This window comes from Colius striatus, chromosome 20 (assembly GCF_028858725.1).
Source record: "Colius striatus isolate bColStr4 chromosome 20, bColStr4.1.hap1, whole genome shotgun sequence".
NCBI lineage: Eukaryota > Metazoa > Chordata > Aves > Coliiformes > Coliidae > Colius > Colius striatus.
The window spans coordinates 7,003,029-7,029,958 of record NC_084778.1 but is presented as its reverse complement, the minus strand read 5'-3'; the positions used below and the strand labels follow the sequence as shown (position 1 = coordinate 7,029,958).

General features: G+C 50.7%; 1 protein-coding gene across 1 annotated transcript in view; it reads left to right on the top strand.

The window, feature by feature from the left end:
* Positions 1-16,959: 16,959 nt before the first annotated feature.
* The window catches only part of LRRC75A (leucine rich repeat containing 75A), a 78,157-nt gene continuing 68,186 nt past the window's right edge, over positions 16,960-26,930 (top strand). Inside the window, exon 1 of the mRNA XM_062012351.1 lies at positions 16,960-17,773. Coding sequence (XP_061868335.1) covers positions 17,510-17,773 — 264 coding nt within the window. The 5' untranslated portion in view covers positions 16,960-17,509. The remainder of the gene's footprint in view (positions 17,774-26,930) is intronic.

Sequence of the window (26,930 nt, the reverse complement as noted above, 5' to 3'; positions counted from 1 at the left end):
GTGAGACCTGAGTAAACTTTGAGGAGGATGTACTGGGGCAAAAGTACTTGGTAAATCAATATGTGCTTGAATTAATTTTGTTCTAAAGTAAAGGTGAGCAACCTGTTGCCTGGAATATTTCCCAAGGCTCTTGCATAGGGAAAATCATGCTGTAATTTAGTACCAGAGCTCTAGATCAGGTTCTTACACACACCCTCTCCTGGCACTTGATAGTATGAGCAGCTTATAACTAGGTTTTACATGCAGGTAGGACAATGAGAGGCAGGGGAAATGCTGTTTTGCTGACATTTCCAGGTGCTGGAAGGGTGGGATGAGCAGAAAGGATTCATTTAATAACACTGTAATCAGGCTGTTTGGCTCATAAGGATAATGTTTGTTAACAAACCAAAGTAAAGGCAATGAAAAATGATCTAAAGCTTGCTCATCTGGGAACCACACCTGTGCTGTGTTTGCAATCAGATTACATCCAGTGTTAGCAGCCTGCTACAGATTGGGGTGAGAAGTGCCATCTGCCATCAGCTCTGCCATTGCTCTAATTGGGTGCTCTGTGCCAAATATTTTGGTGGGATGTGAAAGTATTGCTAAAAAATGAAGAACAGCATCTGTCTTCTTGCAGCAGCATCTTCCTTCTGTAAGCACATTGCTTTAGCCTTCTTTTTTTGAATAGAAGGTTTCAAAGAGATGTTGTTGTCAGAAGTTCATGTGAGTGAGTGTGCTGGCAGCTGCTGATATTTGGATTATAAATCATCCTTTTTCCTCCAGCACTGATGAAAACTTTGCCAGTGATCAGTTGCCTGGCAGAGTGAGAAAAACAGCTTGAAGCTAAAGCTACAAACCTGTGTTTGTGTTGAATTCTTGCAACTGGTTTATCTGCTGTTACCCAGATAACTCGGTGACTTCCAGACTTTGAATTTCTGAGCCCTGTAACTCTCCTCCTGGCAGATCCTGGAGAAATCACACACACAGAGATTCCTTTGGGGCATCCTTGGCTGGATCTTCTTTCTCTTGCCTTTTACCAGCTTTTCAGATGTAGCCTGGGGACTGACCTTGAGTTGACCAAGGCTTAAAAACAGCATAAGGAAGATATTTCAGTCTCCTCAGCATCTTGATGGCCCTGTACTGGCCTCTCTCCAGCGGTTCCCTGTCTCTCATGAGCTGGGGAGCCCAGAACTGGACACAGGACTCACCAGGGCAGAGTAGAGGGGGAGCAGAACCTCCCTCAAGCTGCTGCCCACATTCTTCTTGATGCCCCCCAGGATGCCATTGACCTTTTTGGCCATGAGGGCACATTGATGCTTATGTTTAGCTTGCTGCCTGTACTCAAGAGTGAGGTTGTTCCCTGGGTGCATTTGTTCTCTCTGTACCTCATGAGGTTTCTCTCTGCTCAACTCTCAGCCTGTTCAGATCTTGTTAAATGGCAGCAGTTTTCCAGTGTAGATCACCTGTCCTTGGCTAGAATACACATTATTGACTGTTGCTACAAGGAGCAGGGATCATGTCCTAACCCACAAGGCTTCCTAGCAGAACCACTGTGCCCTGTTTACCTTTTGGAGGTGTTTCTTTACAGGATGTTAAAGAAACAGCGGGACTTAAGCATATATTTCCTTGTGTTCTCTCTATTATTAGCTCCTTGCAACGTGATTCTTGCACCTTCATGAAATAAATAGCACTATCAGGTTTAATCTGTAGCTACAAAACCCCACAACCCAGTGGGACAATGCAAGGACCAGCTTTTCATAGACCTTGTTAATGTTTGTGAATAAAACATTTCACAATACACTACATTATCATTTATCCTTTGAAAACATCCCTTCTGGTAATGACCTCTGTCTTCTAGCAAGAGGAGGCTTTACAGTGGAGAGGTTGTTATAAACCACCCCATGGAGTTGTTTTGTTTGTGGGTAAAGGGTGAGAGCCCAGGAGCAACTCAGGTGAGTGGCTGAAAAATAGGAGTAAACCCATTTAATATCCTTGTGCCCATTTCACCCCAGAGCCCTGGATGAACAAAATAGTCATCTTCTAGCAGGTGCAAACAGATAATAAACTTGATTTTGTGGCCCATCAATGAGCCTGTGGCTGTGTGAATCTCCTCCCAGCAGCACTTGCCATGAATTTCACACTGAAGTTTATTTCTGTTTCCCCTCGACTCCCTCCCTTTGGCAGCATGGCTTGCTGGGCAGCTGAGGTCATGCTGCTGCCTGCTCTGTTGTGGAGGGTCCCAGGTGGGTGGATTCACTATTTGGCAGAGTAAGGATGAGCTCTGTCCCAGCACAGCTGGAGGAGGTTGTGAACTGGAGCGTGGCTGCTACCCACAGGAGAGGCCCATCATGCTGATGGCTCCTCAGCAGGGTAGTGAGAGGTCAGGGTTGAGCAGGGGAAGTACTCCCCACTGCTTCCTGGCTAGTGCAGTGACTCATTCTTCTCTAGGGACCCTGGAGAGGTATCTCAGGTAGTGAATTGATGGTTTGGTTATGATGTGAGCAACTGCTGGGACATGAACAGGCTGCACTGGAGCTACTGAATGCCTCTGGCCATGGTGAGTCCGTGCCTGCCCATGAGAGTGGGGATGGGTGGTGTGTAGGGGACTGCAGGGGTGTCTCCAGCAGTACTTTTGATCGTTTGGGGGCAAAACTGGGCTTCAGGGTGAGCTCAAAGGGTTTTAGGAGGCCATGGTCTGGGGGCTAAGGGCTCAGAGCAATGGGGGAGGCTGAATGTGCCCCTACAAGCCTCGTGCTCCTGCAAACCTGGTTGTGGTCAATAAGGCTCAGGGAGGGAGCAAACAGCTTGAAAAAGGAAAATTTCCAAGGAGCTCCTCAGTGAGACCAGAACTAACACAGAGCCCAGGAACAAGAAACCATGAGCTGGTCAGGAAAAGAAGTGTGCAGCTCCTGCAAGGAAACCGTTTGTAACACCGAGATAAACTGAAAGCAGCTAGGGAAAGGGCAGCTGACCCTAACGGGGCTCTAAAGAGTGAGCTGGAGGCTGAGAGCAAGTTGCAGCTCTGCCAGGCTGGGGGCTGCCAGGCAGAGCTGGGGAGCTGGTGCTTTTGGAGTGGCTCAGCTCTCCCCGGGGAGCACCAGTAGATGGTGACAGGAGCTCATAGCTCAGCCAGGCCGGGATGGGTCTGTGCTGAATCCCAGAGTGGTGGGGGTTGGAAGGGCCCTGCAGAGCTCATCCAGCCCAAGCCCCTGCTAAAGCAGGTTCTCCTTGATCAGGGGGCACAGGAATGTGTCCAGATGGGTTTGGAAACCTCCAAGAAGGAGCTTAAAACTCCTTTGGTGCTGAGGTGAGGGAGCCCTGGCCCAGGCTGCCCAGGGAGGGTGTGGAGGCTCCTCTGGAGGTTTTCTAAACCCACCTGGACATGTTCCTGTGTGACCTGATCTAGGTGGAGCTGCTTTGACAGGGGGGTTGGACTGGATGATCTTTAGGGTTGGTTGGTTTGTTTCTTGGAACCCTCTGGGAGAAGGTGCCAAGGATATGTTAGAGGATGTTAAATGAAGTTATTTGGCCTCCAGAGGTGCTGAAACCAGAGGGTGAATCACTAATGCATCCCATGTGAGAAGGCAGGGAACTGTATCCTGCCAGCATGGATGTCTGAAAACAAATGGGGAAGGGGAGGGAAAATTTTGAGGCTGAATTTTCAAGGCTGGTGTAAAGAGACAGCAAAGCCATTGATTGATTGATTTGCTACCAAAGCCACAATGGAGGAAAAACTCCCTCAGCAAAGCTGGAAAGACTGTTTAAGCCTGAAAGCTCTGTCACGTCTCTGGATTTGTGTGGGGTCTGTGTCTGGGGCTTTTTGCTTTGCTTATTCAGGGGTGTAGCTCACAGTGGGGAAAGCTGCTGGTGCACAAGGTCATCTGTGTGTGGATGGGGTGGGAAGTGCTGCATGTCAGATGGGAGTGAGCAGGTTCCCTCACTCCTTTGAGGGCTTTTAAGGTGGTTTTTAGGGCTGTTATAGCTCTGCTAAATGCTGGTACAGAGTACCCAAGCCAGGATACCCTGCTGTGACGTAGGACTTGACCGAGATGATACTCTCAGCAGGGAAGAACATCCATGTGAGGCTGCTGTAGTCATAGGTGGCAGTCTCGCATCTCTGTATCCATATCTGCTAAATGAGAGGCTGTGGTTTGAAGGGTTTTGTGGAGGTGGCAAGGGCTATAAGCCTCCCTGGCATGGCTAGGAAGAAAGGCAGGTGCTTCCCACTGTGCTCTGGGTTTATGCTGCTGCTGCTCACTACTCTGTGCTGTGGCTTGAATCCCAAATCAGATGTTCAGAGCCTTCTCTGCAGGAATTCAAAGCACTCCCGGATTATTTCAATGCCAAAGGTTGTAGTGAGAGGGAGAGCTGCAGCATTTAACTGATTTCTCTTTCTTCTTGTGCCTTTCAAGACTTTCAGGTGCTATAGCTTTGCCTCCTACCCCCCAGCATCCACCCTGCCACATCCATCTGCTCATCACTTATCTGCAGCTGCCAGACAGACGGCATCGCTCGCCTCCTTGGCAGCAGAAATGCAGCTGATATTGTTGATAGCAGGAATGAGGGCTATGAGTTGCCTGAGAATGCACATGCTTTCATGGGTTTTTCCTCCAGTTTATGGCCAGGGCATTCCCACACAACAGAACTGGGAAACCCTGGTGACAGATGCTGCTGAGGCAATGTGTCCAAGCACAGGTTTCCTTCTGAAGGTGTCATATGGAAATCCAGACTCCATCCTCTGTAAATGGCCTTCAGAGTGAGCCAAAGAAATCTGTGCTTGCCTTTTCCCCAGGGATTTGCTTATAGATGGGCTTACTGTAGCATTTGTGAGCCTGTATAGCCTTACAATCAGTCTTAAATGTCTGAAAATGTGAACCCATTGGCAGAATGTTTTCAGGAGTCCAAGCCCTGGGCACAACCAACTCTGTCTCTCTCCTGATGGAGGTGTAGGCTACTCCATGTCATCATACTGGTTTGTCCATGCTTAAAAGAAGGGTGAGATTGGGAACATGGAGTGTAAAATTTGGAGACAGTTGGGTCTTGGGATGTCTCATCCCCTCCTCTAAATAGCAATACAAGGTTTAACACCCTCATCTTCTTACTTCAGAAAATAAGCTCTTTGCTCAAGAAGTGAGGGCTTTTATCTAGATTAGGGCTGAGAAGACTAAGCTGGGAAGAGGACTGCTACCATCTGGCACTTGGATGAGCTTTCTCTATTCTTTGCTGAGTCTTTTGTGGCTTTGGGTTCATTGGTTCTTCTTGTGCTGGAAAAAAATCACTGTCTGAACTGATTGTCCCAGAGCAAAAGTTTCTCAGCATGCTGACTGCTCTCACCCCTCTGAGGGCAGCTGGCAATAGCAGAGGCTCTGGGACGTGGAAGACCTGTAAAGTGATGTTGTGCTGATGATAAGAGAGCCCTAAAAATGCCACTCTGGGTGTCCTGCACTGGGTAATACTTGGAGGATGGGTTTCATGTTGAGTCTCTACAGAGGCACAATGAAGGTCTGAGCCACCAGTGGTAGATATCATAGAATCATTGTGGTTGGAAAAGATTTTTAAGCTCATCAAGTGCAACCCCTCCCCTCACCCTGCCCAGCCCACCACTAACCCCTGGCTCTCAGCACCTCAGCTCCATGCCTTTGCAAATAGCTCCAGGACTGGGCACTACCCCAGCTCCCTGGGCAGCCTGGCACAGGGGCTGACACCCCTCTCAGGGAAACAGTTCTGCCTCAGCTCCCATCTCAACCTTCCCCTGGTGCTACTTGAGGCCATTTCCTCTTGTCCTGTCATTCCTTACTGGAGAGAAGAAACCGACCCTCAGCTCCCTGCAGCCTCCTGTCAGGGAGTGTCAGAGAGGGCTCCTGTCTACCCTCAGGCTCCTCTTCTCCAGGCTCAACACCCCCATTCCTTCAGCCCCTCCCCAGCCCCTTGTGCTCCAGCCTCTTCCCCAGCTCTGTGCCCGGCTCTGGCCACGCTGCAGCCCCTCAGTGTCCCTGTGGCAATGAGTGAGGGGCTCAACACTGAGCACAGCCCTGGAGCTGCAGCCCCTCAGTGTCCCTGTGGCAGTGAGTGAGGGGCCCAGCACTGAGCACAGCCCTGGAGCTGCAGCCTCCCCAGGGCCCAGCACAGGGACATAATCATTTCTGTGGTAGTTTTTACTGTTAAGTTTGCTAAGTGGTGGTGGCTCTCGCTTCTAATTGCTCTGAGATTAAGTCCAGCAACTGCATTAAAAAATGTTGCTCTCTAATCCTGCAGCACTTTCATGTCTGCCACAAAAGGAGCCCTACAGCAGAGGGAAAGCAGATCCACACTTCTCAACACTGTTCCTAAATTTCTCCCTGATTTTAGGCCTAAATTAAGTATTGTAGCTCATCTTTCTGAAGTGCCCTAAACTTTTGATGCTCCCATCTGGAAGGACAAGAGGTCTGTCCACCTGCATCCTCATCCTCTAACTCCATTTTCTTTTCCTTAAGAAGGCTGCAGTCTCATTCCTTCTGTTTACCTCCATCAAACAGTTTGTGCTGTTATTTTCTTGTCCTGCCTCCGCTTGTCACGATGAGAAAACTAATCCTGTTTATGCTGTTAAAAACAAAACAAAATAGAGAGGAGCAGACTTTGGATTTCCCAGGGCTGGGTGTCACCTGCAGCAGGAAGGTTGGGAATTGTGCTGCCCCAGCTGCTTCCCTTCCATCCCTGCCCCTTCTGCATTCCCCCACAGTTGTTTTGTGTTTAACATCTTCCTTTCATGAACATATTTTCCATCTGGGCTGGATTATTTAGGCATCCCAAGGAATGTTTGGAGCTGCATCTCCCCTTCCCTTTCTTCCTGGGAAACAAATATGTTATGCTAAAGGCTTCACCAGCCCCTTGTGCAGGGCTGGTTAATAATTGCTTCACAGTGAACGAGGCTGTTGGACACAGAAGCCTTCTTTGCCAGGTTGGAAATGGGAAAATCTTTGATCCCATCAACTCTTCCTACCCTTTATGGGTGAAAAGAGGAAGAAGAGAAGTAGTTGTCAGTGTGGTTAACATCTGAGCCTACCCACTGCTGTGCTGATGGGGTGTCTTGGGTAACTTGGCTGGGAAGTAGGGTTGCCTACCTGGGTAGGCAACTTGGTAGGGTGCTCAGGGACCAGACCAAGAGAGTGTTGGGATTTTAATGCCTAAACAAGTCCTTTTGATGGGATAAAAAATCAGGTTTGGGTTTGCAAAGCTCTTGGCTGCTATGCTCCTTCACTGGGGCAGGAGAGGATGGGAGGCCCTGACCTGAATGCAGGGACAGAGTGATCCTCAGCAGGTTCCCTGATGGCAGCAAACTGGGAGGACTGGCTGATTCACCAGAGACTGTGCTGCCCATTCAGTGAGGGCTGGGCAGGCTGAGAGTTGGGCAGAGGAACCTCCTGAGGTTCAACAAGGGCAAGTGCAGAGTCCTGCACCTGGGGAGGAACAACCCCATCACCAGTACAGGCTGGGGGTGACCTGCTGGAGAGCAGCTCCAGGAGAGAGACCTGGGAGTGCTGGTAGGCAGCAGATAAACCTGAGCCGTCAATGTGCCCTCATGGGCAAAAAGCAAGTGGCATTCTGTGATGTATTAATAAGACTATGGGCAGCAGGTTGAGGGAGGTTCTCCTCCTCCTCTCCTCTGCCCTTGGTGAGGCCTCATCTGGACTCCTGAGTATGGTTCTGGGCTCCTCAGCTCAAGAGGGACAGGGAACTTCACTTACCTAAAGGGTGGGTGTCAGGAGACACTTTTTTTCTGTGGTGCCCAGCAACAGGACAAGGGGTGACGAACATAAGCTGGAACACAAGATGTTCCACTTGAACATAAGGAGAAACTTTACTGTACTTTACTGTAAGGATGAAGCAGCTCAGGCTGCACAGGGAGGGTGTGGAGGCTCCTTCTCAGGAGGTTTCCAAACCCACCTGGACACGTTCCTGTGCCCCCTGAGCCAGGGGAAGCTGCTTTAGCAGGGGTTTGGGCTGGATAATCTCTGCAGGGCCTTTCCAAGCCCCCCAATCTGGGATTCTCTGACCCCACAAGCACTCAGCATTGCTTGGCAAATTCTCTCTTGAACATGGCTGTGTTTTCTGCCAGGGAAGCACCAAGTGAGTGTCTCATGTTGGATCAGATCAGCCTGACTCACAGGTCTGTGTTTGGCTGAAATGACCCTAAAACTTTTGTTTATTTCAATGAAATGAAATTGAATCTTGCTGCTGGTGTGTGATATGATGCTGGTTATTTTTGCCTTGCTTATTTTATCCCATGGATGAGGCTTCCCAGCAAGGTCTGCCCCTGCACCTGGCAGGTACCTTGTTAGGTCAGCTTGGAAAGAGGTCCCTGGAGCCCAGGTGGGCCATGGACCCTCCTCAAGAAAGAGGAGAAATGTAGGAGAAAATGCATGATTAAAGAGAAACATGGAGTTAGCACTGATGTCAGTGGCCTTGCTCCTAGTCACTTCAACCCAGTAAAGCAATAAGAAAATCAGTGTTTCCAAAATCAGAAAGTTTTTCTTGTACAAGTCAATGAAAACTTTGATTAGTATTTTTGAAATATCATTTTTTCACACCAGGATGGAAAGAAACACGTGATTTGAGTCTCTCTGTGGCCAGGAAGTCTGGGATTTAGGTAAGTTTTAGCCTATGCTTGGGAGATTTGAACTCTAAGCACAATAGGCTTTGCTTATTCCTTCTCAAAAGAAAGGTCTTTTCAGTTTTATGAGCACAGAAAGTGCCTGAGCTGGGTCACAGCATCACTTTGACTCCAGATATTGGTGCAGTTCATGCTGGGGGTTTTACTCCTGCTTGGAAAACCCCTTTTCTCTAAATGGAACATTGTTCTTTTCAGCTTTGACAAAGTTAAAGTGGGAGGGTAAATTCAATTAAACTGAGACTAGATTGCTGTGCTGTGTGTGGTGGAGTTTGCTGTTCATAACTGGGAGATTAAGCCAAACTCTTTTGAATGCCTTAAATATAGTTCCTTCATCCTAGATGGAGCCTGTGATGACAGCACAGCTCAGTGAGGACACATCCAGTCAGCAAACGTAAGCAATCTGAAAGGGAGATGAAATGATGAGGATTTATATGTTGCCCTCCCCCTCCCATCTGCATTTATTTTCCTCTCAGGCTCTGTTGAGCAGCAGGTAACAGAGCCTAGAACTGATTCTTTATTATTTTAATCCTGGAGAGCTGTGAATTTCAAGCCTTGCTTGAACTTCAACCCTCAGGTGCTGAGGCCCCTGACAAACTCAGGCTCTGAACCTGCTTTCACTTGACCCTTATCAGCAAACATGCCCATCCCCTGCACTGGGCACTACAAAAAGGCTCTGAACAAGAGGGTTTAAGCAGCTTTGCACAAATAGGATTTACCCCAGTTTGTTTTTGATAAACAACCCTCCCCCAGTTCAGCTCCTCCTACTCAGCCCAAATAGCTCCAGTGGATAGAGATTTTCTCCCTCCTCTGAACAAAAGGTGCTGTCAGCTCAGCTTGGCAGTTTCTTGTGCACATAGTTGAAGGTAACTGGGGTGGCATTGCTCTTCACCTGCAGCTGGTGCTGAGGTTTGACAGGGCTGAGCCTCTCAAATAGCAGCATCTGGATCTCAGGTCCTGGGGCAGCAGAGGGTGCAGCCAGGGAGCAGGAGGGTCAGGATGGAGATGGGGGACACACATGGCTGGGATGTCGGTGCTATTGACATGTGAAACCTTTTACCTTTTGAAGCCACTGATTCAAATCAGGAATGAGTAGTAATGGCTGGAAAGGCAGTGCTCATGGTGTGAAAAGGGCCAGCAAAGCTTGGCTTGTCCCCTCCTGGCCCCAAGTTGTTCCCAGGAGCCACTTCACAGCAGCATATTCACCACCCCAGGTCAGCTTCACCAGACAGACCTTCATCCAGAGCAGAAATTAAAGAGCAAATAAGCAGAGTGCTTAATCTAGTGACAGCAGCACGTGCAAAATGGACTGAATAAACTCCTGTGATGACTGATGATCCCTCTCCCCAAGGCCAAATGCCCTCTGAGTTGAGCTGTGGAAGGGACAGATGGGGTTGGCCCCTCCAAAACATTCGTCTTCACGTCACAGCTGGATGCTGGGAAACATTTGGAAACCATCAGGAGCGTGAGTCAAACTGACTCGTGGCTCTTGGCTCCAGCAGAGCTCTGCTTGCTTTTCTCCCCCTGCATAAAAGGCTCAGAGTGGCCTTTTCCTCCAGGAGAGCTGAGGATGATCCTGGCAAAGGTTCTTGGGGGAAGGTTTTCCCCTTCCTGCTGCCTCACCTGTCCTGAGGGCAGCAAGCAGCCCTTTGGTTTAGGCTGGTGATGCATTAACCCCTTTAGCACTGCTGAGTGATTGCATGCTGCTGCAGATTGGGTACAGAACACGAGAAGGGATGGAACTCCAAGTTATAGGAAAGATTCAAGAACAAGCTCCCAGAGTTTTGCCTCCCAAATCTACATGTGAATTGGCTGCTTCCCTTATAGCACAAGAGGATAAATCTCCATAAAAATGCTCCCTGATCCCAAAGCAATCATTTTCCCTGCAGACCAAAAGTGCAGAGAAACTGTCCAGGCCTTTTTTAATCCTGCTGGAGGGAAAGCAAAGGGGAGTTTTCAAGATGACTCCAGAAAAAAGATATTTGGCAGCTTTAACCTCTTGCTAAATAACTCTGGGACAGTGTGTGAACGGTCTTTGGGTTTTATAAACACAGCATCCAGATTGTTGAGTGGGAAAAAAGCTGAGGCCATCCTGGGAAGGGAAGATGTGATGTATTGCTTCCGGCAGCTTAAGTGGTTTTATATTTGCTCAGGGTTAAGGGTTTGGGTTTGGACAATATTTTTGCATGGGAAATGTAGGAGGAGAGAGAGAGGGGGAAGCACCTGAATCTGGAAAAAAAAAAGATGAGATGATGGAAGTATCTGTTGACAGCAATCCCTGTGCACATCGGATAGCTAAACGTGGTGAGGAGGAGGTGGGTTGATCTCAGCTGCAGAGGGACAAGTTTAGAGGGAGGCATCCATCCTCCCAGCACCTGTGGGTGTAACACAGGCACACACCTCTACAGGAAATGCTTCTGACATCTAACACATGCTTTTTTCTACTCTTCTGACACGGCTAAAGCATTAAACATTTGCTAGTGGCAACCACCCCCTCCCCCAGAAAAATCTCAGTCCTCCCAAAACCCTAAACCAACAACCCTCCACCCCACTCCTCTGGGAGATGAATACAGCCTTTGCTGGATGTTCCTTTCAATAATGTTAAGAGTCCCACTGTTAAAATCACTGGAGGGACCTTGTGCCTGCTCAGGGTGATGGAGGAGAGGCAGTGGCTGGTGGAGGGATAACAAGGTGACAGCACATTTTGGCCCTCAGTGAGCCCAGCTTGGCCCTTTGAATGAGACACCTGGAGGGAAAAGTTTGGCCAAGGGCATTGCATGAAAAATCCCCATTTCCTCCTGTGGCAGTGGAATTGCTTTGGAAGGGGTTTGGGGTTGGGTTTGTGTGCTACTTCTTTCCTTCTAAAACCACGTATGCAGGTACAGATACTCTACTGTAATAAAAGTGACAAGGTGTAGCAGATTAATAACTAAGCAGGAAGCTTTCCACGTGGTGGTTTGGGAATTTTGGCAGCTCTCTGCTTTTGCCTGTAGTGACTTTTTTTCCCCCCTGCTACTCAGGCTTGATGAACACATCTCTCCTTTCCTCATCTCTGGCCCTTCTCTAACCATCTGCTGAGAACAGACACCACAGCTCAGGGCAGATTTCAAGCAGCCAGGGAGAACAGGAGGAAGGTACTTCTCTCTTATGTTGCACCAATATTTCTCTGGTGATTCAGGTTGTGGTCTCCTTTGCTTTGGGGATGAAGACAGGGATATTTTAAAACCTCTTTGCACTTGTCTTTCCTAGCTTAGGCCAAATATGAATTAATTCAAAGGTGAAGGAGGGAAGACTTGATCTGTTGCTTGGAGGAAACATAGGTGCTTCCACTTGAGACTCACTCATGTCTCCTTAAAGACACCTCTCAGTACCTGTAATGTTTCTCATCGTTATATTGCCCCATTTTATCCTGGAGCTTAGTTCATCTGCAATTATATCCTGCAGCATTTCACAAGGCCCCTCAACCCTGCCTCGGTGCCAGGCCTTTTCAAAGCTGAATTGAATCAAGTTTAGGATGTGGATAACCTTGTTTTCTTTCAAAACCACACTTTGGCCTCCTTGCCCAGAGATTACCTGTTGAGACTGACTGCTCTCCTCTTCCTGGATTTGATGGTATCTCACAGTAAGGCTGTTTTTTGCTGTTGGTAGGGATGTTTTTAAGAGACTAAAATCACATTAACTCTGGGGTTCCTTTAAATGCTGTCTTGCAAGTGGTATTTCTTATAGTCAGCTTAGTCTTTTCCACATTCTGAGTAGTGCCAACCTCAATCTGATGCTCCCATTTAAAATGAATTCTAGTTATTGTATCCCTATCAAGCAAACTCTGCAAGTCCCTCCAAAGCAAGAGAGCTGGATGAGAAGCAGAGCTTGGTCCCAACTCAGTCTCTGTTTTGAGCTCATTGAACATTTGGGCAAGGACAGATGCAGATGAGAAAGTGGGTGCTCCACATGCTTGCAATTGCTGTGGCTTTGTTCAGTTCTGCCAAGATCTGGGCTGTGGAAAAGATTTGGGGAGTGATGAAATGGTTAAATGCTGAGGATGTGCCCTGACAAGCAAAATGAGCCTTGAATTTGGGGTGTTTCTTCTCTGCTTCTTAGAAACAGCAACCGTGGGGTTTAGACCAAGAGCTGAGCTGCCAAGAAACTCTCTCAAGACTTGTCAGGTGAGGAAGAGCTCATAAACTCCAAGGTTTCAAGTGGTTGGGTGTCTCAGGTGGAGTATGAGAGCTCTCAAATACAGAGTGATGGTGGGGATGTCTTGCAGAACACCCATTTATGGAGTTCTACAGGTGCTTTGAGCAATGAGCCTCTTTTGAATACCCCACATTAGACTGTACTTGTCTGGAGTGGATTTTCCAGTTTAGGATGGGAGTCCTGGGCAAAGCCTGGAATCAGAAAGGAGGTTTATACCTCAGGCAAGCTGCAAAATTAATCTCCCCCATTTAAGCCAGTGAGTACAAGGACAGAGAGATTAGCTGCAGCACTTTAAAAAGCACATGCCAAAGGACAACACAAGTGGGCTGGCAAGAGAGAAGTAGATTGAGATCTTCCACTAAAACCAGTCAGTCCTCCCTGCAAGCAAGAAGTTAACTTTATCTTTGACTAATCTGAAACCAAATTTGTACATGTACACCTGTGCAGAGAGAGAGATTGACCCCCACCTCACTGCAGCCTCTTGTCAGGGAGCTGCAGAGAGTGCTCTTGTCTCCCCTCCAGGCTCAACACCCCCATTCTCTCAGCCCCTCCCCAGCACCCCTGTGCTCCAGCCCCTTCCCCAGCTCAGTGCCCGGCTCTGGCCACGCTGCAGCCCCTCAGTGTCCCTGTGGCAGTGAGTGAGGGGCCCAGCACTGAGCACAGCCCTGGAGCTGCAGCCTCCCCAGGGCCCAGCACAGGGGGACAATCCCTGCCCTGGTGCTGCTGCCACACCAGTGCTGATCCCAGCCAGGATGCCACTGGCCTTTCACATTGGTTATTTTCTTTCCCAGTCTCACCTTCTGAAGTTATTCTCTTTTGAAGCAGTGGACTTTTCTAACAAACCCTTAGTCATGTCTAATATTAAGACTATGAACAGAGGGAAAAAAAACCCCAAGCAAACTCCCTGAGATATTTACAGTTTGCACACATCTGTGCTGAGGGAAAAATGTACCTTGGCTGTGGATCTGCTAATGAGTTTAACAGAGTATTTTGTTGGTCAGAGAGCTGCAGGGTGAGCTGCAGCCTGCAGAAAGCTGCAGGGCAGAGGGAGTTCCCAGCACACAAGTGCCAGAGGCAGTTTTTGGGCTTGGTTTGTAGGAAGGGGCTTTGAGTGCTGTGTGGAAAATTGTGTGTTTGAGTGTTACCATGAGGTCGGGTCTGTAGCTGGATGAGATCCTTTTGAGGTTGTAGAAGTAAATAATGCTCCAGGATGGAGAATTACTGAGGGATCTGTGTGTCTTTTACCATCAAGCCACCAGTGCCAAGCCTGGAGGTGACTCTTGTGCTGCCCTACGTGGTCACAGAGCCTTTGCATTCACTCCCAGAGAGCATAAATCCAACCCCTCTGACCTGGCAGCACTTAGTGCTTGCTTTGCATTGGGGTAACAAGAGTATGCACCATACTTCTGTGTGGCTGTTTTACTGTCTTTTTCCTGTGTGCTATAAATAAACCTGATCAGAAGCAGTGCATGAACTCCCTGCCCCGAAGACAGAAGTGTCATAAGTGCAAAGGTTGGGGTTTATTTATTTACTTGAGGACTTGGTTTCTGTGCAAAACCACCTCCTGAGCCAGGATGTGGCTCTGCCTGGCTGGGCTCCCTGCAGAGCTCCCTGGGATTGTAATGAGCACAAGATCCATATTGCCCACTCCCTGTAGAGATGAGTCTTCTTGTGACCCTTGAGGTTCTCAGCCATCAGCTGGACAGGCTGAGAGAACTATACAAGCTGCGGGTAACAGGTCTCCTGGGCTGGTGGCATAAGAACTTGGCTCTTTGCATAAGGGAGGTGTGTGTTCTTCCCTTCATCCTGGATGAGATGCTCTGTTCCTATGGCAATGTCTCGTTGGAGGAGGCCCAGTGGCCTCAAATTCTGCAGGAGCAAGGGGAGTGGGGGATCCCAGCCCTGGCAGGGGTTTCTCTTTCTGCTTCTTTTCCATTCTTAACAGTTTTATTGAAGAGATGAACCAACTTGATCTTGGTGGCTTGTTGCTGTACAACAGATTTACAGATGTATGGAAAGAAAAGGCTCCAAGATTAAACTTGGGGAGAGACAGAGGATATTAGGGCTGGAAGCAACTTGTCTGCCAGCTTCTATTAGGCAGCCAGGTTCTGTGTGTCAACAGGACTGAGCACACTGATGCTGCTCAGCCAACTCAGGTAGGACAACCAGCTCATGCAGAATGAATGCATGAGGTGACTGGTCCCCTTCCCACGGACTCTAAGGCACAGCATCAGGCTTCAAGTTTGAAATATGATGCTCCTTCAGTTGGATTTTCAGACACAGGCTCCATGCAGCATTGTTCTGCTAATAACCCTTAAGTGACTGATCCTTTTAAAGAGAGGAGGCTGTATCAGAATGGTGTCTGCAGGGGGAAATATTACTGGCTGGGGGGAGTGGTGGTGTCAGCATTGGTTCCCTCTCCCTTCTGTTAACAGCAGCAAATTGGCTGCCTCTCCCTGACTTCTGCCAGGTGAGGCCTCTGATTAACACAAACCTGTGGTTTCTGCAAACCATGTGGCTGCATGTTTCCTCATCTGACTTGACTTGATATGGCTGAACCAGTTGAAATGCAGTTTTTAGCTCATGTGACAGCAGGCACAATCTGTCTTCTTGAGGGGAAGACACTGGTGTTCAGTCCCATTTTGGATCCTGTGCAGAATGGCTCTGTAAACCAGAGCCAAACCTCACTGAAGTCAATGGGTCTCTGCACTGTTCTCATGGTTCACAGATAAAAATGCATCACATGAGTTGGCCTTTGGAGTTTTAGAAACAATTCCACAGGCCTCTGGGCTGTTGAGGAGAGCTGCCTTTTACTCATCCATGTACCATGGTATCTGTGTGCCTGTGGATGTGCAGTTGCACAGGATGCAGAGGAAGCAAAAAGTGGTCACGTGTTGCTTTGAGATTATTTCAAACACAGTTGCAAAATGCCCCCACAGCCTGTTCCTGCTGCAGGAGGAGATGCTTTCCCAGCCTAGGCATTGCACAGAGTGGCTCTGCTGGCTCTTCTACCCTGGCCAAGTGAAGGCATGTGAGTGGATGGAGAGTTTGCTGCATGTTGGTGTTGGAAAACAGCCCCTCACAGTGGGAGAGGGTCTGAGGCTACTGCTGGGGCCTTGTTAGTCAAAAGCTTACTCCTCCCATGCATTTCTTGAGCAATCTGTCTCCTGCAGCAGGTGAGCAGTCCCTTCTCTGGAAGAGTTGTTCATCTTGATCTTTATCCAAGGGCTTTAATCCATGCCTTAAGCCCTGCCAGTGCAATGCCTGGAAGATTAGGAGTGACTGAATATTGGCTGGGGAGCTGCTGGAAGGAGCAAAAAGGCATATTTACAAGCGTGGGATTGAGTGGGAGCTTTGGATGGGGTAGGGGATGGCAGGGCATAGGTGGTGACTTCCAGGATGGCTGCTGACAGGAATGAAGGCGCGGGAGGAGGCCGAAAGGTGCAGAGGCAGCCCTGGTTTGGTGTGGCACCGTAACTGGGACTCCAGCAGCATCCTCCTGCCCGCAGCTGTCCCTGCCTGCTGCTGCTTCATCCCGGAGACGGGCTCAGTGGAGCATCCGCGGGGACGGACAGGGCTGATGCGGGGACCTCCCCGAGCCTGTGCGGGGGGATGGGAACGGCCAAGTGCCTGTAGGTCCCTTGGGGTGAGAATACAGCGGGAAACCCCTCCGTGCTCCTCCCCGGTAACCACCAGCGGGGATGCCCCACGCTAGCTGCCTGCAGCCGAGCCCTGCTGCAGCTCCCCTCCCGCTACAAGCGCGGTGCGGCTCCCCTCGCTGCAGCCCCTCCCCTACACCCCCCTCCCGCCTCACCCCGCTCCCCGTCGCAATCCCCCAGCCCCGCGGGTCTAAAGGCGGCGGCGGAGGAAGGAAGAGCCCCGTCCGGCCGCAGCTTCCTCCGCAAGCCCTGCCTCGGTGCACGGTGCCCGCCCCCGGCCCTCCCCCGGCTCTCCCCGTTGCGGGCACCCCACGGCCGGGCGAGCCGTGCCGCCTCCCCGGGGAGCCCCCGCCGCCGCCTCCGCCGCGCAACAGTTGCCCCCAAGTCGCGGCCACCCCGCCGCTTCCCAGGGGAGCTCCCGCGGCGCCGGGAGGAGGAGGAGGAGGAGGAGGCGAGGGCTGCTGGGGGGAGGAGGGGGGCTCGGGAGCTGCGCGGAGCCGCCGCTTTGCAGCGCTGAGCACTGCCGCTCTCATCGCTCCGCTGCCGCCGCCCGGGGCCGGGAGAAGGAGAAGGAGCTCCTCGGATCCCGGCGTCTCGCCTGCCCGCAGCGATGGAGCCGGGTGGCGGGGCCGCGGCGCGGCTCCTCTCCGCCGGGCGCAGCCGACCTCTCCTCCGCCCGCGGGAGCGGAGCGGCCCCGCCGCCGAGCACCGCCCCCCCTGCTAGGCGGCCGAGCCCCATCCCGCACCCCTGGAGCCCCTCGCGCATCCCTCGAGCCCTTTGTGCGTTCCTCTGTGCACCCCCGAACTCCTCGTGCATCCCCTACCCCTTTGTGCATCCCTCTGTGCGCTCCCAAACCTCTCGTGCATTCCAGTCTTGTGCACTTCCAGACCTCTCGTGTGTCCCTTTGTGCACCTCAAACCCCTCGTGTACCTTTCTACATCCCTCCATCCCCCTCTCCGTATCTCCCAGCCCCGACCCTCCCCTACCTTGCATGCAGCCCCAGGGCTGCAGGAGCTGTGGCCACACGCCATGGGCACCAAGCAGACTAAAGGCTGCCAGCCGGGCAGTGCCAGCGAGAGCCCACCCGCTCCCCACCGCAAGAAAATATCCCCCAAGGAACGGGGGGATTTCCTCGCTTCCCTCATGGTGAAGTCCGGCGAGAAGTTTGGGAAGGGCGGCGGCAGCGGTTTGCCCCCTTATCACCGTCGGATCTGCATGATCCAGGACATGCTGGTGCTGGTGAAGCAGGGCAAGCAGGAGGAGGCCACCGAGCTGCTGCGCTACCTGCGGCAGGTGAGTCCGGGCACGCTTCTCGCGGGGGGTGCTGCCTGCTTGAGGGGGGAGGAGGGTCGAAAAGCAGCCTAAAGACAAAACAGCTTTCGAAAGCAAAGAGCGGGGCACGTTGCGGGTTGGTTTTTTTCCCCTGTGTTTAGCTTCTGTGATGTGATTTTGGGGAAGTGGCTGAGGAGCTGGAGAGTGGTCACGGTGTTGGGGATGGGGCTGATAACCCCGGGGACGTGCTTTGCATTGTCTGTAGTGCGGAACTTTGCCTGCCGGCTGTATGTTTTTTCTCCCTTTGCATGGCTTGTGCTGATAGCTCTGGGGTTTGCAGTGTGTGCAGCCCACGCGAGGAGGTTCCCACTCAACTTCCAAGAAAGTTTGATGTTCAAAGCAGATCTCGAGAAGCGCCGAGGCAGTTTGAGCCAGCAGCTTTTGGAGAATCAGCTCTTTTCTTCCCGGCTCAGAAATACGAAGAGTTGGCAGCTTTTGTGCCTTTTTTGTCATTGTCTCGTTCTTTTGATGCACAATCACTTGGTGGAGTTTTGCTGGTGGTGTAAAAAGGAGAGTGTGAGATGCTGTGCAGGGGAGGAGAACTAATTGTGTAGAGCCTGAAACCTTTCCCCTGTCTGAGTCTGTTTGAGCTGGGCATTAGCTGAGTGGTAACTCTACGGAAAGTTGCTGTGAGCAAACAGAAAAGCAGCTGAGGAGCACTGCTCTGTATCCTGCAAATGAGCATTTAACCTTTTCTACTGCTAGATGGTGATAAAAAGGCCAAAGTGCTGTGTATTCTCAAGGCTCTGGGATACACAGGACTCTGAAAAACAGCAAGTTTTCCAAGCTAACTGAAAACAGACCTGTCTTCAAGCTGGGTTTTTCTCCTAAGGAGCCTCCAAAGCACTCAGCTGTTCAACATAACCAGTTCTTCCACCCCGGGGCAAAGTTGCTGAGATCTCTGGGCATGAGGAGCTGCTCTCTTGCCCCGTGGATCTACCCAGTGTCAGTCTGTCCATGTGAAAACACAACTCCTCCAGTATCTGACAGTTTTTCTTCTTGGTTTTGTGTTTAGGGTTTGACTTTTATTGTTTCCCCCCCACACCCATTCTGTGGGTTAACATTTTGTCCTGTTAACATTTTGACAAGTGGATGTGTTGCCCCTGACCCCTCCAGCCCAGCCAGTGGCACGTTGCCATTTACCCCATTGGCCAGGGTCCCTCTGCCCAGCTGATTTACGTGACTTAAGATTGTCTTTGGAGCAGTCCAGCTGGGAAATCTGAACAGCTTCCTACATGGTTGTGTTCCTTTACATGCAACTTAATCTCGACCTTGAGATAAGGTGCTTTTTCTGAGATGGACGTGCCCCTCCCTGGGAGTGCAGCTCTTTGGGACAATGACCTTTTCGTGTGGGATCTCTGGAGCTGTGTGAGTTTGAGCACGTGGCCAGGAAAAGTCCCATAGCATAGAAGTGGCTGTGAGCTGGGCAGCAGATCTATGCCTGAATGTTGCACCCTCTCAGCCCTGCCACAGCTTTATCGTTGCACCAGCAGCCCATTGGAGCTGGCAGAAAGACAAGGGCTAATTTTAGAGTGTTTGTATCATATACACCCCCCAAAAAATAAACCTCGGTGCCTGTGAATTACTGTGAGTCACTTCCAAGTTCTCTCTGTCTTCTGATGCTCTGGACTGTCCTCTCCCTCCACACAGCTGGCTGTGCAGAGCATGAGGGAGTGGGGACACATCACAGCAGTTGCCCTAATGACAAATCTTGACTGTGAGGGCATCCTGTTATCTGATCAGAGGGGAAAAAAAACCCCTAGCAATTAGTTTTAAAATGCTGAGGGAAGTGAGGAACTTGTTAGAGTCAGATAAGTCTTTGTGAGTGTTTCTGAAAGAGCTTGCTCTGATAAAACCTATCTTGGAGTGTCAAAACAGGGAACGCTTTGTCCTAGATACTATAACAGACTCAAAGCACATTTTTAATGAGCCAGTATTATTCCTTGCCTTTGAGTAGCAAACGTGGGATGCCCCACTGAACAAATCCTGCCTGCTGTGGTTTCCCACAGGCTGGCTTTGGGGTGTTTGGGGGGCTGCATTGGTGGCTGCAAGGGCTGCTCAGGTTTCTCCCAAGGAGCTGTGGCTGCGAGACAGTGAGAATCCTCAAGAGATGAGCTCCTGCCACATCCCAGCCTGAAAGTGAGGCTTTGGGGGGAAGGACAAGCTTCCTCCTGCAGAAGGGGATGGGTGGATGAGCCCAGTGGGGCAGAGACCTTCTCCCATGAGCCGTTTATACAGTGCCCACTGCAGAGGGGCTGAGGCGTTGGTTGGTCTGTGTGATTACCAACATAATGTGATGCTGCTGCTGCCAAGCTGGGGGTTTTGACCAGAGTGACCTGATACCCAGCTCTCAGTTGCATTTAGATTGATTTTTTTTCTTTAAGATCTCAAGTATTGAGGCCCCTGGGAGCCTTTCCACTGACTTCTCTGGGTTGCCTTCAAAGCTTGGCGTGCTGGTGAGGGAGTGAGTGACAGCATCCCTGTGGTTAGAGGTGCTCTGTCCTTTGTGGTTGAGCAGGATGAGGGTCTTGCCAGACCTGAGACTGACCAACTTTTCAACTTTCCTTGACATAACGTCCTGTCTGATGCACAGAGAGGTTTGGGGAGCTCTTAGAGAAGCTGTGTTTGATAATCAGCCAAAGGGCAGGGCAGCAGCACTGTGTTTTAAACGTCATGCCAGAGCATGGACAGATCCTGCCCTTCCAGCCCCACCACTGGCACCAATGTCCTTTTGCATTTCACCACATTTATCCATCCTGCTCCTCTCCCCTGAAATGGTTTTTCTTTACAGGCTCCCATGAGGATTAATTAGTGTTTCCGAGAACGCTTGGAGGTTGTGAACAACTACAAAAGCTCTAAGAGAGGAAACTGACTTCTTTTTGCTTAAAAACATAAAAAATGTGAACAAGCAGATACACTTCTTTGCTCCTGAGAGAGATCAGAACCAGTCTCTGGTGTGGAGGCAATTGGATCCCACCTCCTGCCCTCCAAACAACACTCCTGTTTCCATGTGCAGGAGCTGACAGGGCCATTCCAAAGCCTATGTGCTCCCTTGGCCCAGATAGTGTAATTTAATGATAGGTTCTTTAGCTAGACATACCTCTCCCTCATTCCTTCTGCCCTGGTAATGCTGTTAACTGCCTGGAGCCCAAACCCCATGCTGCAGAATTAAACCCCTCTCAAAAAAGTGCCCTTTTGGCATGAGATGTGCTTTCCCATAAGCCGTCCACGTCAATGCTGTGTGTAACGTGCTTTTGGCAGTTAAACTCATTGGAGGGTAAGTACAAAAACACTGAAATGCTTAATATATTATTGAGGCTGGAGTTTGGGGTTGCAAGCAAGTTGCTAGTCACCTGGGAGGAGCCAGTTCCCTTTCATGGAAGTAATTCTTGCACTGAATAACTTTGAATCCGGTTTCTCTGCTGTAAAGCGCCTTGGATTTGCCCGTCAGCATCTCCTCTGCTTTCCCTCAAGTAGCTGCTGCAGGGCCTCACCCTAAGAGAGGGGGAAAACTGAATTATTTAAAGGTGTCCAGCACTTGGAGAAATCTGGGATCCATCCCTCAGCCCCTGCATGCCACTGTGGTGGGAGAATTGCAGCTCCTCTGTGCTGCTGAATTGCTGGGCCTGAGACCACCAGTTGCAGAACAGAACAGGCTTGAATATTAGATAGCTTTGGTTTTGGATGCAGTGGTTAAAGCAGCCAAGCACTGTCAGTATATTAAATTCTGGGAGTGTCTCTCCTGCTGGGGAGAGGATTTGTAAAACAAAGCATGTTTTCCTCCTCTCTGCTGCCAAAGGGATTGTTTTCCCAAGTGAAATGGTGAAGCTCTTCCCAGCACATTACGTTTCACTCCAAGAATTTGCCATTGGTTGTGGCTGGATGTGGAGCTTTTGCTGGGCTGTTGCTGTCTCTCTGGCTGGTGGGAGAGGGGAGGAGGAAGAGGCATCCCACCAGCTCTAGGCATCACCTGCAAGGAATAGGAGGTGTATAACAGTTCCAGGAACTAACTCCTCACCCTTCCCCCTCTCTCCCTCCCCCCTCAAAAGGAAGGAAAAAGAGGGCAGAGGATTCTAATAAAACTTGTGGGTGCTGAAGGTGGCCAGAAGCCAAATGGCAAGGTCCAAGGTGTGGCAAAGCTGCGTGACTTGTAAGGTGACTTCTGTGCTCACAGCAGCCTGGGCAGTGGGGGAGTGTGAAAGGCAGGGGTGAGGGGGTCAGGGCCCCAAAGTGGGCAAAGACACCACAACAACTTCAGTTTGCAAGAAGAGGTCGGGGGCAAATGTGCTGTGACACCCACTGAGCAGTGCAGACCCTGTGCCTGCAGTGCAAATAGCCACCTCTTTACCCTGGCCACCCTGCAGCCCCCGTGGGCTGTCCCTCAGAATGTGGGTGCAGGTGTCCCCCTGCCCCACCTGAGGCTGAGTCCTGGGTTTTGCAGGCAGTGGTTGGGGGCAAAACAAGGCACAACGTGTCCTGACATCTGCCCTGCTGGGCTGGCAATTCAATGCCTGCTGTTTCCAAGCAGCTGCCTGGTGTGTGGGGACTGTGTGGCACAAGGATGCTTTATTAATGAAGCCATGACTATCTTCATCATAAGTAGGGGCTTGGCCAGGGGGATATTCTTCAGAGCAGTCCTGCTTAATTAGCATTGGTAAGTGCATTAAATGGCAGTTGATGTACCCCAGCTGTCCCAGTGATTTATATCATACTAAGCCCTGCTTCCTTGGCCCTTGTTTCTTCCTCCAGCACTTGGGATTTTGCACTTTCTGGGGAGGCAGAAGCTGTTGGGAAGGGTTTGCTGCAGGGCTGTGAAGGTGGTGAGCCATAGCTGAGGGCTGGGGCAGCCTGTGAGGAAGCAATGAGACATCCAAAGGCTGACAACCTTCCTTGGGAGGGCAAGCACAGCTTCTGGAGTTCCTCAAAGAGAGAAATGCAGGTGTTTCCAAACCTTCCTGGGAAGCTGGCTCCAGCATCTCATGGGTCCTCAGAGATACTGAGATGGGCAGGGGAAGGTTCACTTTAATTCAGACCTGCTGGGCAGCATTACACCCTGAAATAGTCACCCGTGAAGATGTAATTTGACTTCTTGGTGCAACTTTGTGCACTCAGTAAAAGCTCTTCAGCTGTTTCATGGCCCCATATCAGCCTTGTCTGTGTGTTGTTACAAGAGGTGCACCTTCACTGTCCATGCTGTGGGGTCAGGATTGCTTTCAGGGTTACTTATTTCCCCAAACTACACTTTAGAGACAGAGATGCTGTTGCATAGTGGATCCCTGTGGAGGCGGGTATGTTGTCAGGCAAGTTTGTGATGCTGTGGTGTTTCTGGCAGCTCATCAGGATGAAGGGAATGTTTTTCAGGGCCAGATTCAAACATTTCTCCCTGAAGGATGCTGGCCTCTGGCTTTGCACCAGCCTTGAAGCATGTGCTTCAGCCCTGCTGATGCCAGAACTGCTTAAACTTCCTCTTCAGCTGCCTGATTGGATGTGCTTATGGACATCTGGGGCAGACCTTGGAGAGTGCTGTGGTCTGGTTGATATGATGCAGTTTAGCTGCAGCCTGCAGATGCCTTCTGGCTGGCCTGTGCTACTCTGTGCTAGCTCATAGCCCTGTGCACACCAGTCCTGGAGCATCATCCCTATGAAGACCATCCTGTGGCCACTGGGATGCTGGAGGACCTTCAGCATCATTTCTGCCATGTGAGTGAATGCCTGATTCCTCCTCCTGAGCAGTCAGGTTGTAGTGAGGTGGGATTTGGTCTCTCCTCCCAAGTAAGGAGGGACAGGTCAAGAGGAAATGGGCTCAAGTTGTCCCAGGGGAGGTTGAGATTGGAGCTGAGGCAGAACTTTTTCCCTGAGAGGGTTGTCAGCCCCTGTGCCAGGCTGCCCAGGGAGGTGGGGGAGTCCCCAGCCCTGGAGCTATTTGCAAAGCCATGGAGCTGAGGTGCTGAGGGGTTAGTGCTGGGCTTGGCAGGGTGAGGGGAGGGCTTCAACTCCATGAGCTTAAAGATCTTTTCCAACCAAAACAATTCTATGATTCTAAGAGCAGCCAATGCACTAGAAGTTGCCAGGGCTGGATTTTCTCAGCTCCTCGTAGCCTGTGAGCTGCCAGCAGGGCAGGGATGAAGGGAGCTGCAGCACAGGGCTCTGGTTTAGGGCAGGAGGTGGGGGGAGTGGAAGTCCCCGGGGGCTGAGGCCATGTGTCTGCTCTGCCTGCAGTGCCTGTGGCAGTTGAGTAACCCAGCTTGCCAGCTCAGTGGGGTGGCTTTGGGATTAGCACTCATTTCCTCTGGTTTGGGTTGCTGAGGAAACCACCAGCCCTCCCCACAATTACATTTAACCCTTAGGCTGTTAGAGGTGTTGACAGCAAATGACCATGCCTGGCAACCATGGGGAGTTTTCTATCCCAGACAGGGTCTCTGCTCCCCTCCCTGTGCTCCCTAACCCTGCTGGAAGCTGCTCTATTGCAGAGTTGTTTCTCCACTTGCTTCCCATCCCCACTCTTCCTACTCTTTTTCATTCCCCCATGGGATTTGCAGGTGGATGCATCCTGGTGTCTGCTTGGCATCCAAGCAGCCTGGTTTGAATTAACCCCCTGGAAAGTGTCTGCTGCTGCTTCTACTAAGGCAAATGTACCTTTGGGGGATGCTGGGAGGGAGGGGAATGTCAGGGGCTGCAGGGAGGGCAGAGGCCACCGTGCTTGGCAGCATCACCTCAATCCCCAGAGCCCTCTGTGACACAGTGATGCTCCCCTGCCACAGGCATGGGAGCACAGTGGGTTTTCTCTACTAGCAGAAATGTTTAGCTTGGGTTTGGGGAATCACATGCAGAAGATCTCCATAGAGCTGCTCTCCAGCAGGTCAATCCCCAGCCTGTACTGGTGATGGGGTTGCTTCTCCCCAGGTGCAGCACTGTGCACTTGTCCTTGTTGAACCTCAGGAGGTTCCTCTGCCCAACTCTCAGCCTGCCCAGCCCTCACTGAATGGCAGCACAGTCTCTGGTGGATCAGCCAGTCCTCCCAGTTTGCTGTCATCAGGGAACTTGCTGAGGGTCACTCTGTCCCCTCATCCAGGTTGTTGGTGAAGATCAGCTCCAGAACTGGCCACAGGCCTCCAGCCACTTTCTGTGCCATTGATCACCACCCTCTGGGCTCTGCCATTCAGCCAGTTCTCCATCCACTGTAGTCATGTACCAGCCTACTTGAGGAGCACATCTGAGTAAGCTCCCTCCACTATCAGCTTTCCAAGGGTCCCCAGTCAGCCTTTCTGGAAGGTCTGAGGGCTGTGTGCTTGGGGGAGGTGGTGGCTGCCACACATGCCACGGCTCAGCATCCGAGAGGTGATGCATCATGAGGCTGCCTTGGCTGAAAGGGTAGGGATAAACCTGCTGGCTCAGATGCTGCTTTCCTTCCTATGGACCTGCAGGGCTGGGCTGGGTTAGGCTGGCTGCTGCTTGCCAGGGGCTCCTGAGCAGAGGAGGAGGTCCTACCTGTGCCCTCACCAGAGGTCTCCAAGCTGGGAGAGGTGAATGGTGGCAGTTGGGAGCCAGCCCCTATTCAGCACTTTTATCTGTTTATATAATAGCAGGAAAGTGTCTCTTCTTTTTCCCCTCAGGCTGCTGCTGCCTTCACATCTGCTGTGAGATGCAGGCAGCTCAGGGCTCCAGCCCTCACACAGGCTGTCATGCACCTTTTCCTCTTTTTTTGTGTGTGTTTCTCCTTTTTATCTTGCTTCAAACTATAAAACCCCTGTGTCTGGGGATGTCTTCTCTCTCTTGCCAGTGCGTGGGTGTGATGGATGTGTGGGGAGAGACCTCCTTACAGATCCTGGCACTGGGACCTGTGCTGTGGTGATGTGCAGAGGGGCTCAGGGGACAGGGATATGGGGTGATGCACTTGAATTTCAGTGTATTGTAGCTTCTTGATAGCCTTAGATCAATAAGAGTATTCCCTGAGTTGGGGTGGTTGAGACTGTGGCCTCCTTTCAGGTAAAGGAAACGGTTATATATTAATATTCATTTCATTCTCATACAGACACGGGATTGTTTCAGCATTTGACTTCTGCATGTCCTAGCTAAAGCCCTAATGTGATTTAGTGCCTAATTCCCTTTCTCTCTTGTGTGTATCTCAGCCTCCTTCTCCTCCAGATTTTGGAGAAAAGACTCCTAAATGGTAAATTTAATCTTGCCTCTAGAAGCAAATTCTCCTTTCCAGTCATCCCCGAGCAGAAGGTTTTAGCTCCAGTTACTCCTGGCTCTGACCTTGCTGCTTTGCAAGCAGAATCTGCTTTGAGCTTTCCAGCTTGCTCAGATCTTTTCAAGACTCTTTTACCTTTCAGACTTCATGTCTTTCAAAGCCAGTGATGCTTTCTTTGTGTGAGGATTCGAGCACATGGCATTGCCAGCTCGAGGGAAAGCCTCAGACATGCACTAAAGACACAGAGAGGGAGCTGCCTCCTTCCTTATGCCTTTGTGTATCCCAGTGGGTATCTCATTCCTTAGGACCTCTTTGTATTATTATATAATCTCACTAGAAGCCTGGCTCTCTTGCCACTACAGAGCAGGGCTTGGGTTTGATATTGGTGGAGGAATTTCTTTACGAGATGTTGCTGGCTGTTGCACAGCTTCCAACAGCCTGTGCATCCTTGTTGGCCCACAGAGGGTTTCCTTGAGGTCTGCTCTCCACAGGCAGTGGATCAGACTGCTTTCAGTCCTTTAATGTCCCCTTTGCCCTTGAGGTTGGTTTCTGGGAAGTAGCCCAGAGCTGCTTTGCTGCAGACTTGCTCCTGCTTCCCGCTGGTGTTTCTCTGCCTGCCCGTCCCTGCCTGGTTTTGAAAGTTTGTGGCTATGCTCACAGAGGGCAGGGCACTGTGTTCTCCTATTGCACAACAGATTGCTTCTGAGGCACCATCTCTAAACTTCTAATAGTAATTGAGTTGAAATGAATGTTAATCAATTGAAGGGGAGCCTGACCAAGCAGCCTGCACTCTGAGCAGGACCCTTAAGTGCTGGGGATGGGTGCTGTGTTTCTTTGGAGGATGGGGAAGCATGTGCTGGGTTTCTCAGCTCCTTGCTTTACATTTAGCTGCAGAAAAATGAGAAAGTGAATGCTGTCTGGGAA